The 14,495-nt window shown below is 36.0% G+C and overlaps 1 protein-coding gene across 1 annotated transcript; it reads left to right on the top strand.

The window, feature by feature from the left end:
* Window positions 1-1,079: 1,079 nt before the first annotated feature.
* CRIF (growth arrest and DNA damage-inducible proteins-interacting protein CRIF) lies at window positions 1,080-14,495 on the top strand. The gene is made up of 3 exons (XM_069846138.1): window positions 1,080-1,629; window positions 5,253-5,352; window positions 10,161-14,495. Exons 1-3 carry the CDS (start codon window positions 1,109-1,111, stop codon window positions 10,395-10,397), a joined length of 858 nt encoding a protein of 285 aa, XP_069702239.1. The 5' UTR covers window positions 1,080-1,108; the 3' UTR covers window positions 10,398-14,495.

Genomic DNA, 14,495 nt, shown 5'->3' with positions numbered 1-14,495 from the left:
CTGTATCTAGAGCAGATGAAAATAGGGTTTTGACGGACTTCGTGACAGTATATACCAGAGCCTTCTTGTCAAAACCGACGGAATTTCAACATAGCGGACGGGAAAAGAATGGCTTTGACAGGTGACGGATTTTCTGGTGGAATTTACGATTTACATCGTCTTTTGACATTATTAGCTGCTGTGATTTTAATTGTTTGATTTTGTTTGGGGGGGATTTTACTTTTTATTTGAACAGTCCAGTCTGTGCCGCACCCAGTGTTGCGAACAGGACGGAAATTCCGTCAAAAAAAAAAAACTAACGGAATTTCAACGTACCGGACGGGAAAAAATGGCTTTAACGGGTGATTGATTTTCTGGCGGAAATTACGATTTACATCGTTTTTGACATTTTTAGCTGTTGTCATTTATTGTTTAATTTTTGGTAGATTTTACTTTTTTATTTGAATAGCCCTGCCTGTTCCGTACTATGTTTAAGAATCCCCTGTTCCAGATTTCCTCGTAATCAAGTTTTGTTAAAATTTGCTGTATTTATTTATTTATTCATTCATTCATTTATTTATTCATCTATTTATTGAGTCGTATTTTTTTTTTTTTTTAATTTTGACGGATTCTGACGGATTTCCAGGTGTTATACTGACGGGGATACAATTTATGTGTTGGCAACACTGGCCGTATCATGTTAAAGAATCCCCCCCCCCCCGTTTCAGATTTCCTCGTAATCAAGTCAGAGGTTGATGAATTACTTTTTAAATCAAGATTGGTAAGGTGTGCCAAAATTTGCTTTGTATTTGTATATAGATGTATTGAGTGGGTCTTTTTTTTTATTTTGACGGATTTCCAGGTGCTAGACTGACGGGAGATACAGTTTATATGTTGGCAACTCTGCCTACACTATGTGACATTGTTGTTTTTCCGATCTCAGCGCTTACTTTACTATCATGTCCCATCTTTAGAAAGAACGGGTATAGGAGAACATTTAAAGGTTTATGGATTTGTCATAATTATAATCTGAAATTGCCACAGATTACAAAAAAATCCATTTGTGTTCAAAAGTTGGCGTTCTTTATCTGATCCGTGTTGGTAACACTGAAGCACTGTACAATAACAAATGGCTTCTTTGGGAAAATGTGCTATGCGAATTGTAAATCATCATTTTCTAATAAACACGTTACAATCCGAAAAACTGGTAATCATAAATTCGAGTGTTAAAAGATTTGATCAGAACATTAGATGGTTAAAAACGCAAACTGTTGATGACTCACTTATTGAAGAAGCTAGTGCAAATGCAGCTGAGGATGGTGAAGATGAGAGTGTAGCTCGTCTAGAAGAAGAGATTCAGAAAAAAAGAAATAAATCTCGTTTACAGCCGCATCACAGAAATCTCCTACATGGGAATCTGCCTTATCCTGAGCCAATGGCGTGGTTTCACGATACCGTTAAATATAAGCGGAAAATGTATGGGAATTATGGAATGTCTACTGGATATCTCCCAGGCATTATGTGGCCTACGAAGGCAGACTTAGAAGAAATGAAAGAGTATGAAAGTGTGGCACATCCAGATACAATTCATGAATTAATCAGGAAAGCGAAAGAAAAAAGAAAACAAGAGGAAGATGCAATGAAAGCAAGGTAGGCCCATATTTTGTTTACCTTGTTAGTAGGTCTAGCTATATGTATTAGTTTTGTTGGATAAATTACACGGGTTCCATATAGTTTAAAGAAAAGTAATGGTGCAAATTGTGGCATTTCAGCAAAGCTGGAAAGTGTTCAGTGCTGTGGAATAACAGCATGACTGTGAAACAGGCAGGCCTGGATGAAATCCTGGTTGGGACTTTTTTCCTAGGTTTTCCTCCTCAACCACTTGAAGCACAATTGCTGGGAAACTTTCGGCGTTGGACCTTGAATTCATTTTACTTTCATTAATAAAATTTGAACTTCATCTATCATCTTCAATAGTTTCACGTCTACCAGGAAATCCAGCAGACGTAATATCATGATTCGCCTATAGATGTCATCTGTCTGAGGAGCTGCATAGACCCAGGGAGGCAGATCAGTGGCCTATTCCACAAAGGCATGGTGTACTCTACATTACAAATTCCTGATGATAGATGTTGTAAAGTATGGAGTTATAGCTTTCTATTCCACGAAAGAATTAAAATTCTGCTACATTACCAATGAATCACAACAAGTGACATCATCGCTAATATGTTTTCGCGGGATATCAGCCGAGTTAAGATTTTGGAATGCTCCAAGCTTTCGACTGCTATCTCTGCAGCCATCTTCAGGGAAGATGGCTGCAGAGATAGCAGTCGAAAGCTTGGAGCATTCCAAAATCTTAACTCGGCTGATATCCCGCGAAAACATATTAGCGAACCAACGCCGAGAAAGCCTCAAATCATACAAAGTGACATCATATCAAAAAACATTCTATGTCATAAGATGAAACATGCCACTGGCGTAGCTCAGTTGGCTAAGGTATTTGACTACCGATCCGGAGTTGCGCTCGGGCGCGGATTACTTGGTTGGATTTTTTTCCGAGGTTTTCCTCAATCGTAAGGCAAATGTTAGGTAATCTATGGCGAATCCTCGGCCTCATCTCGCCAAATAGGTAGCATCTCGCTATCATCAATCTCATCGGCGCTAAAGTTTACTTCTTTGATAATGAAAAATTACTTCTGTATTATTATCATCATGTTCTTCTGCAATCGCCGCATAGTGCTCCATATTAGTCAACAGCTGCCACTAATAACTATCTTCACCCGCCATATTTAATTGTTACGAAATTGCAAACACTGCAAAGTATTATTGAAATGTTGTCAAAGAAGAAGAAATTGCGTCTTTAGAAGGAAATAGAAGGAAGAAAAGATATTTTAGACCACAGATTTATCAAAATATATCTTAATATTACGAAATAAATATATTTAAATAGCACTAGTACACACACACACACACACATATATATATATATATATATATATATATATATATATTAGTCACCTTTCATTGGTAGAGAATACGTGACAATTCACTAGTAAGTTACAAAATACTAGATTATCATGAAACTTCGCTGGTAATTTGTAAGTATGGAGTAATAAAGTACAACTGTAGAAAACTCTTTTGTGGAACAGAAACTCTAGTACTTATGTTACTTACTAGAGAATTTACTAAACTTGTAATGTACAACACCATACCTTTTGTAAAATAGGCCCCAGAGAGCCACCAGTCTGTGTAGCTCCATCGGACAGATGGCACTGGTGAATCGCGATATCTATGGTGCTGTGATTTTCAGGTCAATATGGGATGCAGCAGGATGTAGTACGTGACTTGCAAACAGATGCCATCGATTTGAGGAGGCATGGAATATCAAGAGAAAGAGACTCTGTCAAACTTGGGGAACAGCCTCTCTCAGAGAGCTTAGCTTCTCCCACTACCTCTGTTGCTGTTGTATGTAGGTACTCATGCTAACTGCTCTGTTTACAATACGAGTTCCCCGTCCCTGTCGTAGCTGAATCGATAAGATGGCACCAAGCAGTGAATCACATACAGAAATGTAGTCCTAAGGACTTCAATATAATCAACCCACAATAAGGAGGACAGCACAATAAACCTCAAGCTGTGGTGCAAGTCTTCAGGTCCTCCCCAGAAAGAAGAAAATAAAATAAAAGCTGGAAACTGTCGTTATTTCCTTGATATATTTTACAGATTATTGGCATTGAATACTGGTCCAACTAGAAACCTCTGTGTTTTAAGATAACTGTTGTTCTTTCGTCAACATGGTCTCTAGGTCAATAATTTCCTTGGAATTGGATCAGCAGATATCGTCACTATTTTTATTTTATTTTATAATCTGACCTTCCAAGGCTTACCTATATACACAGAATAACGCAATTTACAATTATGGATATACGTGAATGAGCACATGAAATAAAAAAAAAAAAACAGATAAAAATTGATTGTCAATCACAAATATATAATTTTAATATAATTTAATATATAATTTGTGCAACTCAAACCAAGAAATGGATTCGGAACACGTCAAAATCTGTGCTTCATTGGCTGGTCATGATAATATCTTTGAAAAATATTGGAGTGCAAGAGGTCAAATGACTTTATTGTCAAACGCCTGGCATTAGAAAACAACAACATATAATTTTAACATTTATGTGGAGTGTTTACCATATAGATGATAATTTTTTTAATGGCAACTGTGTATTGTTTCGGACAATTTCGTCCTGAATATTTTTGCCTAATTTATATTTCCAGTGAATTTTACTTATGTCCCGCCCACTATAGGAGACATAGGCCGGTTTTACACTAATCCTAAACATTTAGTATAACTTGTTGCTTGTGTAGGCAGTCTTTTGCATTAGATTTGCGAAAATTGGTTTATAGCGCAACATTGGCAGTGATAAAAGTGTGAAATATTCGGGTGAAACGAGAATTGAGTGACTTCCGCCAATTTTGGAATAGACACCGACGCACTTGAACTGCCAACATAGAAAACAAAAAATCACACTCAATCGCTTTCACCTTCATCTTGACGGGATAATAAAAGCCTAAACTAACCTAACTTAAGTGTGTTGGTGTCTATTCCAAAATCGGCGGAAGTCGCTCAACACTCGTGGGCGGTGGATACTCTACATTGATCATATTTCCCTTTCCACGTCACAAAAAATTTAGGGTCTGTTCTTTGGTACTCCAACAGCAGATTTATTACTGTGATACTCTGGAGTTGTATTTGTTACGGAAGTAAGGTATTGTTGACTCGTTTATTTCTTTTTTCTCTTTATCAACATCTTTAGGCTGTGCTTTGGACTGTTTAAAGTGAATTGTAGGGTCAGTGATCTCTGCTACAGGTTTTTTCCTATTGACAGCGATAATGTCAATTCTCCGTACGCTATCTTGATCAGCTAAACAATGAACTTCTTCATAAACTTCCAAATATTTGTTTTGGAGAGCAGCAGCAAGAAGGGAACTATTTGGTGTTTTTTCGTTTTATTCTCAAGATTTCCCAAGCACATGGGGTAGGGTTTCAAACTCTCTACAGTGGGATGTGCCTGTGGAACATCCTGGAAGAGCTCGAATTGGCACTACCATGGCTGTCATTTTTATCATCTCTCTTCACACTGAGCTGATTACCTTTGTAGTATAGTTCTCTGATTAAGTAGCCAAATAACGATGTCAGTATGCAGCTTCACTCCAAGTCAGATGTTATTTTACTAATTATAAAATAAAATCATGTTAAATTACAGGGAAGATGACGTCTTGAAGAAGTATATGAAGCTGGAACAATGGAAAAATGATGTCAAGAATAATGCCGCTAAGAAATTGGCTGCTGCAGCAGCTGCTAAGGTGAGATGAATATTGCTGTAAAGTGTGATAATTAAGTTAGTTACTGTATAATTGAATTTTGCATAGTTGTTTCTATGCTTTTAAGTTGGTAAGTTCCACCATTCATTATGCTTTTTTATGAGTCAGTTCAATTCTTTTCAAACTTAAGGAAATAAACTTTCAAACTTTGATCATTTCCATTTGCCTTTTAACAACATTTTGAGTATAGAACTTGTTCCCAATTATATCTTTGCATTCTTATTTTATAAGTTTCACACTTATAGTATATGTTTTTTTTTTTAACGAAATGGGTGATTCCAGAACATAGCATACAAATTCCAGGAAATCATTCCAAAAATGATCCTCCATACATTCTTAAGTTAGATTCCACGGAACTACTCTGCAGTACATATAAGGATCACCTTCAAATTTATACAGATGGATCTCTAAATCCTAATAATGGGACATCAGGAGCAGGGTATTATATTCCAAAATATCAAGAAAGTTATTTCATACCATGTTCATCCTCCTCCAGTCTTGACACTGAATTGCTAGCTATTGATGCTGCTCTTCAGTGTGTTACTCAAATTTCTGAAAAATCTATTTTTTCGTACTTACCAACTCCAAGGGGGCTATATTTAATATAATTAAATATGTATCAAACCTATACGCACATACAATTATTCCAATTCAGAAACAATAAGTAAACTAAAAGAACTCCAAAAGGAAATAACATTTCAATGGATACCTAGTCATTGTGGTATACCTGGAAACGAGAAAGTCGATAATATTGCAAAACAGGCAACATATTTGCAACCAAGACCTCTTCAAGTGATATCTCTATCCAGTGCTTTTGCTTCAGTAGAGTCTCATTTTACAAACCTATGGATCAACAATTGGCTCTCTTCTGACAAAGGAAAAATTTTACAATCTGTACAAAAGAAACCAAATGACCTAGAAATGTACAAAAACTTGCCCAGACATGTTCAAACATTTTTAACAAGAGCCAGAACAAGTCACATTGTCACTCAATTGTACCTACACCGATTTCACATTTCTGATAATCCTACTTGTTTGTGGTATAATATTCATGATGAAGATCTGGAACACATTTTTCTATACTGTCCATCCATAAACCACAAAAGAAGTAAATTAAAATCATCAGTACCAGTTGCAGAAGGCACAGCCCTGCAGTATATATTGACTACACCCCACCTCTGGCCACTAGCAACAGGCATCTATAATGAACACCGATCAAAATAACCCTCATTTCTCGTGAAAAACAACAACTGAATAGACTACAGTGGACTATAGTGGACTCTATGTTGTCAGCAAACAGCTGGATACATTAAGAAGATTGATAGTATTTTTTTTTTTCTCTCTGAAGTCTTGACAAAATTCCTATACTTTCCATGTTAATTTGTTCGGTTTTAAGTTTTTCGTTTATTCTAAATCAATTGTGCTCGAATTTAGATTTGGCATGAAAGTGTAAGAACGCGAGAATACAGCATGTGTTCATTGTTATGTGGCCCACTTTGAAATTTATGAAAATTCGAAGTTGCTCACACTTGCCACCAACAATCTTGTGCCCTGTAATGACGCTGTTACTGCTTTAGAAACAGTGAAATGTTATGTAACACACCAAGATGTAACTGAACAAATTATGGAACAATTATCACAATTTGAAGGCATGATTAATTCCTTATTATTAGATCTGTGGCCGGGAGGAAAAAGGTCTTAAGTCAATTGTTTTTGTGAAAATATTATTTTTATATATTCTGAAAGCGGAAACAATTCTCTATGATCTGGTAAAGTCAAATAAGACTCCTGACTGGATTTTTAGAGTGTTACCAAATGTCTTAAGTACTTTTTGAATCGAGCACACACAGAATAAAGGACTTAAGAATATTTAATACTTTATTCCTTACAAACCATCCATCACATGTTTACTTTCCATGCTTCCCTACTAAAAAGGTCTAACCTCTATTTTACCCATTTTATCACATACTGATGCCCTTTCCTTTTCAAACTTTAAGCACCAGGGTAAACAGTCCTATAATTGTTTAAGACCCATTTTGCATTCCTAATAATTTACATTTCTCATTTATTTTGACATAAAAAAGGTGTTATGTTTAAGTAGTCCCTTCTACTCAGTTTGGGTTCTAGTCTTAAAAGGGCTCAAGTGCGGCTATTTTTGGAAATAATAAAAAAAATGGTTAAATGAGCAACATTACCTATTTTAGAAGAAATATAAACAAATAATATCCATTAATATTTAAGGAGAAAAATTCGCTCCGGCACCGGGGATCGAACCCGGGTCTCTTGGTTCTACGTACCGGGCACTCTGACCACTGAGCTACGCCGAATTCAATCCACAGCACTGGACCGAACCTTCCTCCTTCAGTGTTTCCCTTTGTGGCCCGACCCCAAGTTAGACATATACGTTGACTTTTTTTTATGTCCAAGTCAACTGCCATTATACTAGGAGCGTACTCAGCTGAGTGACTGTTTGGCCGGGATTCCGCAGTAAAGTGCACAGTAATCTGTACAGACATATGCACTGCTAGCTATGAGAATATTAAAGATTTTATTAATTTGTCCTACAGAATAATATCTGTAATATTAATAATAATAATAAGAGAAAGGTGCGCTCGAAGGAGCATTAAAGTTTGTCACACTGCACTGTTTATATTTTGTCTTTGATATATCTGTAATATTGACAATTAATATTTGAGGAGCACTTGGTACGTAGAACCAAGAAAGCCGAGTTCAATCCCCAGTGCCGGAGCGAATTTTTCTCCTCAAATATTAATTGTCATTATTACAGCTATTATTCTGTAGGACAAATTAATAAAACCTTTAATAAATAATATCCAGGAAAAACCTCTTAATTATAAAAACTCTATAATTGACACCAATTTCAATCTTTCTACTGCTCTCCTGAAAAGTATAAAATTTTTACTTACGGCCTTTTTCCTCCCGGCCACAGAAATATAGAGTTGTAATATTTTTTAATAAGCACTTAAAGAGTGTGATCCCAAAACTTTCTCAGTTCATTTGGCCATTTTTATGATTTCTACATATATATGATTATTAGGTTTGGATAAAGTACCTGTATCAGGATAGGCATACTTGGTCCATGCGTTTTGTTTACAAAACATTAGGGCTGTACTGTCCATTCACAGATGTTTCAGCTAGGGAGTGGGGAGCAATCTTCCCAGCAGTTAATGTTTGTATACAAAACGCACAGACCAAGGATGCCTGGCGTATATTTCAATAGATTTTACTGCATAGTTGCATGTATATGGGCTATTCCATATGAAATCGATCAGTAAAAAACCTCGCATTCTTTTAATACTCCAATTTTTTCCCTATTTATACAAGGTGCTGAGAAGAGTGCATTTTCAAAAATATACTATCGAAAGTCAAACGGTTTTCGTACTATTGAGCGACAAATTTAGCGTATTTTATAAAAACAAGCCTCTTTCAGTGCTCAGAACTCTGGAACCATTTACTGCAGAACATTGAATGGGAGCTCATTTTGAAGCTGACATTTGGTAGATTATATTAAGAAGTAATCCTTATTTTTATTGTATACAGAGAGACAGATAATCTGATTTTACTTACTTTTAGGCTTTTTGCCCATTTGTAAAAATGTAAAAAATATTGAGAAAAAACGTTGCATTATTAAGAGGGATTCGGCATTGTTTGCTTAGTGGCTCGGCAATAAGTTTCGAAGGTATTAAATAAATTATATTCACACGCCTAGACTTGAACGGCGCAATACTGCACGAACTGGCCGAGAGATGAAGATAAGCGAGCATTGGGCGTCATTTTACTCCTGTGTTTATGAAAACTTGTGATAAAGCTAGCCCAGCTATGCGCTACTAGACGACACATCACGTGTTTATGTCTCCTGGCCTTGTTTACCTCAGCTAGCTCCCGCCTCATAGTCAGCTGGTTAGTTCACGCGCATACTATTTATTTTCTTTATTTGATATTTTCAATACTTTCTTATCAACGGTGCACCAGTAAAAAATATGTGTTTATTTATACTTTCAGTGCAAAATCTAGCCATATATTTTTAAAATATTTTTTCGTGGGCAAAGGCGTCTTAATGAAGAAAAATCTAAATTTCTCCATTTCCATAAAAAGTAAGAAAAACTGTATACATGTTAATATAAACTTTAACTTCCCAGCATCAAAATAAACCATGATTTTGATCACTGGATGAAAGGATTTTGGAGCCACAACAGTTTAAAGTTGCTAATTTTATGAAAATACGATAAATTAAAATATTTTAAATTTAAACACTATGAAGTTCTGATGCCTCAAACTTTGCACAAAGCACTGAATCACAGTTGTCAACGGACAGAAAAAGTTTCATTGATTTAAAAATTGCGAGGTCAATTTTCTCTATATTTCGGTCGATTTGAGATGGCATAGCCCATAGATATATATATATATATATATATATATATATATATATATATATTTAGTGCATAAAGTTCCGAGGTGGTATTATTATTATTATTATTATTATTATTATTATTGTTGTTGATCACTGGCATAACTCTGAGACAATAGTGCATTTGCCTACTGATCTGGAGTTGCTCTCGGATTTGGGTTCGATTCCCGCTTGCGTTGATTGCCTGGTTTTTTTTCCGAGGTTTTCCCCAAATGTAAGGCGAATGTCAGGTATCTATGGCGAATCCTCGGCCTCATTTTTCCATATACCATCTTACTATCACTTTTCCATCAGTTCTAAATAGTTAAATAACTGACTAAAAAAAATTGTTGTTGCTAAAAAGACTCTTTCTTTTACACAGGCCAAGAAGGACAGGTTGGTGGAGGAGGTCCGTCGCCATTTTGGATTCAAAATTGATCCAAGAGATGAACGTTTCAAAGAACTGCTAGAGAAAAAGGAAAAGGAAGAACGTAAGAAGGCCAAAGAAGCTAAAAGGAAAGCAAGGCAAGAACTGGTGATGGTTAAAATGGAACAATTGCGAATTTCAGAAGATGAAAAAGGAACAGAGACTATTGATGATACGTCACAGAAACAGTGATGATCTGTGACGAGTTATGTGAGACATAATTATAGCTTCGTCTGCTGAGATTTCAGCACTGTTAAGTTATAGAATTTAAAGGTTTGTTCACACAGCAAGTTTGTGATGGTTTGAGAACTGTTTGCAAACTGTCCTGACTTCACCTAATGCGCATGATCGGTTTGGAAACCAATTTCAAACCATCCGTGATTTCAGCTGTATGAACGTATTTTCAAACTGGTTGGAACCACTGCCGTCTAGATAAGTGTTTGAACTTATGACAGTAGAATCAGTTAATTAAAATATCGTGATACTTCTAATTGTTGAGAGAGATTCTCTGCTACAAGGCTGGTTACACGGAAATAATAAATTCATGTTATTGTACCTAGGGATAATATGTTGAAAATAAAGGCTGGTTCACAATAAACTGGGAACGAGAACCAGAATGAAAACGAGATGCAGAGGACGTGAATATGAAAATTTTTGATTCACAATAAACCGAGAACATAGACGACTATGCATATCGATATGTAAAGTCGATATTACACATTCTGATATTATTTGTGTATAATTGACCAATGGCGTTCTATCATGAGTACAAGGCAGCCAACATAAACACAGGTTAACCAACTTCGAAATTTCAACTGAAACATTTAATTAGGTACGGTACTATAAATATGCTCATGCATCTTGATTATCACAATCTATTTTAAGTCTACCATAACGTAAAATAATTAGAGAAGAAACATTTGTAATAGAACAAAAATGAACACAACAGTAGTTGTTGAATTGACGCATGAATATGTAGTGTGTAATACAACCAATACAGTAATAAAATATGATTCATTTATGAACGGTGTTCAAAGATGCAGCTATTGAAAGCCACGTATTCTCCTTCATTTTCTCATCTTTATACGAGGTGCGCTGCTTATCATAAACGTGAGGATTTTCCTCAACACTCAATATTAGAATCTCATCAAATAAAACTTGCTCCATGAAGCACAGCACAGAACAAAATAATGCATAGGTTATGTCACGGTCTTCTTGCTACAAAATATGCGACGACAAGATAGCTTTTAGATGGCAATAGAATTGAATCTAGTGGACTGTGATCGGAAGCGTGAACGCCAAAGTTGAAACTTGGGCAACTCTCAGTTTCCGATCCCGGGCTCCGGCAAGCTTTTCGTTAATTGTGAATGCTCACATTTAAATGTACACATTTTAACAATTTTACCGTTTTCGTTCCGATTCTCGTTTCCGGTTTATTGTGAACCAGCCTTTAGTTTCATTTTTAGGCCTGTCTCTTTCCTGACATAATTCCAGCCTAACTCATCCCCACTGGATATTTATTCCATATTATCACTAGAATTGTTTGAATCAGACATCTGAAAGAACAATTACAGGCGTAAATTGGCCTAACTTCTAATTTAAAACACTTTCAGAAAATAATTTTATTACAATTAATGTGGGAACGACTTCAGAATAATACCGTGAATTATTTATTTTTGGTGTAAGAGATATCTCTTTTTTTTATGTATTTATTTATTTTAGCTGGCTACGGACTGGAAGGTCCGGGGTTCGATCCCAGGTGGTGACAGGATTTTTTTCTCGTTGCCAAACTTTCAGAACGGCCCCGAGGTTCACTCAGCCTCCTACAAAATTGAGTACCGGGTCTTTCCCGGGGGTAAAAGGCGGTCAGAGCGTGGTGCTGACCACACCACCTCATTCTAGTGCCGAGGTCGTGGAAAGCATGGGGCTTTACCTCCATGCCCCCCCATGTGCCTTCATGGCATATTACAGGGATACCTTTGTCTTTTTTTTTTTTTTACCTACCCTTGTACCATCAATAAAAAACATGTTTTTAAATTATCTTCAATTTGCACAGTCTTGCTACATAAGTACTTACGTGGTATTCTGAAGTATAGCGTTATCTTTATCAAGAGCATACTCATAATCACAAACTGTGAATTTTTTTTTTCCGTTGTTGGTAACTCTATAGCATATATTAGATGCTTTATGGTTGTGCTAACAGAGGGAGTTACTTGTTAACAATGTGACGCTGAAACGTGTGTTCAGGTTACTGCCCAGTGACAGTCCTGATGTATTTTATATTTTGATGATTGGTTAATTAATATTAACCCGCCACACTCACAATCACACTCACATTCATACAAATTTCCAGACTCTAGACACCCAGGTAATTTTTCTTCTTCAAGAAAATTTCACCGGGAGCTGAGCCCGGGAATCGAACCCGGGACCTCCGGATCTGCAAGCCAGCATGCTGACCAACAGACCACGGAGGCAGTCAAACTGTGAATTTTGTTTTAAAAGAGAACAAAGATAAAATCATTAACTTCGTCTATGCTTTATATTTTACACATTAAATAAAAACGGCTTGACATGACGTTGCTGCTGCTGCTGCTATGGCGCTACAGCCCAATTTGAGCCTTGGCCTCCTCAATGCGCCTCTTCCAATATTCTCTATCTCTGGCCTTCATTTTCCATGTCCTTATCCCTAGAATATTCATGGTGTCCTTTCTGACTTCATCCTCCCATCTTTTCCTGGGCTTTCCAACTATTCTTTTCCCATGCATTTGTTGGGTGAAGGACCTTCTTGCTATCCGCTTCTCATCCATTCTCACAACATGCCCTGCCCACTGTAATCTTCTAAATTTAATAAATCTGGATACTTCCATATCTTTATATAACTGATATAACTCAGAATTATGTCTTATTCTCCATCCTTTCTCATCTTGGACTGGGCCAAAAATCCGTCTTAAAATCCTTCTCTCGAAGCTGTTCAATCTTTCCTCCGCCTTACTTTGCATGGTCCATGTCTCACATATTGGTCTTATTATTGCTTTATACAATCGTATTTTGTTAGTCCTATGTATTGTTTGGGTTTTCAACAAGTCGATCATCGAAAAATAGCCTTTGTTAGCCCGTAATATTCTTTCTTTTATCTCCACTAATTCATCATTCTCCTTGTTTACTATGGAGCCCAAATATTTAAAGTTTTCTACTATTTCAATATCAGTATTATTCAGTTGGATAACTTTATTTTGTACTGATTTTTTAGTTTGAAGAACTGTTTTCGTCTTATGTGTATTAATACATAATCCTATCTCTGCCACCTTCCCATCTAATTCTGTAAAAACTTCTTCTACCGCCTTTTTTGACCTTCCCAAAATGCCAATATTATCAGCATAACCTATCAGTTGTACTGATTTATATACTACCGTTGAGCCTGTTTGTATTTCCATTTGTCTAATTACATATTCCAAGGCTAAATTAAATGAAACTGAGGCCAGCCCATTCCCTTGTTTCAATCCATTCCTTACAGTTAGTTCTTCTGTTAACTCATTCTGAATTTTAACTTGTACTGTGGTGTTTTCCATGGTAGTTTTTATTAATCTTATTAATTTTGATGGGATATTATATGAAATCAGTGCTGCGCACAACTTTTTCCTCACTATGCAATCATAAGCTTGCCTAAAATCGATAAATACTTCATAAAGGTCTATACCATACTCCCAAAATTTTTGACATGATGTATCCAAAGAATTAAATGTTAGAGCTATTAAATAATAGGTCTACACTTATAACTTATGTGGTAAAACTTTTAGAATAGTACTCACGCTCATATATAGTATTAGCTTCCCGAAAAATGGCAATTATATGAAGACAGCAGTACTAAAAATATGATTATATATTTAGGGTATATATTTGTATAGATTATGTTGTAAATAAGATGCAGAAAACAATGGCAAAACTATCTTAATGCTCATGCGTCAACTATGATTAAAGACTGGTTTGCACTTGATTCGCAAATCAATTCCGACTGTCAGGAATCGATTTGTGACAGTTTGACATGCTGTATGAACACGTGGCTATTAGTCAGAAACAGTCAGAGTTTGAAGTTTGCACTGTGCGAACAGTAAAATCCATATGCGCATGATTGAAACTGTTCAAACCAGTTTGGAACTGCTGTGTGAACAAACCTTATGATATCATAGTATGGTGAAATGTATAGATGGAAATAAGTCAGCAGCATGTTGAAATTGTTATAAATATATGTAAGAAAATGATGAGATAAATTTTATACTTCACATTTGACAA

Source organism: Periplaneta americana, chromosome 14 (assembly GCF_040183065.1).
Source record: "Periplaneta americana isolate PAMFEO1 chromosome 14, P.americana_PAMFEO1_priV1, whole genome shotgun sequence".
NCBI lineage: Eukaryota > Metazoa > Arthropoda > Insecta > Blattodea > Blattidae > Periplaneta > Periplaneta americana.
This window is presented reverse-complemented; position numbering and strand designations above follow the sequence as displayed.

Coding starts and splice junctions, on each gene's coding strand:
- CRIF (XM_069846138.1), top strand. CDS start 1,109: ATGGCTTCTTTGGGAAAATGTGCTATGCGAATTGTAAATCATCATTTT. Junction 1,630..5,252: donor GAAGATGCAATGAAAGCAAG/GTAGGCCCATAT, acceptor GTTAAATTACAG/GGAAGATGACGTCTTGAAGA. Junction 5,353..10,160: donor CTGCTGCAGCAGCTGCTAAG/GTGAGATGAATA, acceptor TCTTTTACACAG/GCCAAGAAGGACAGGTTGGT.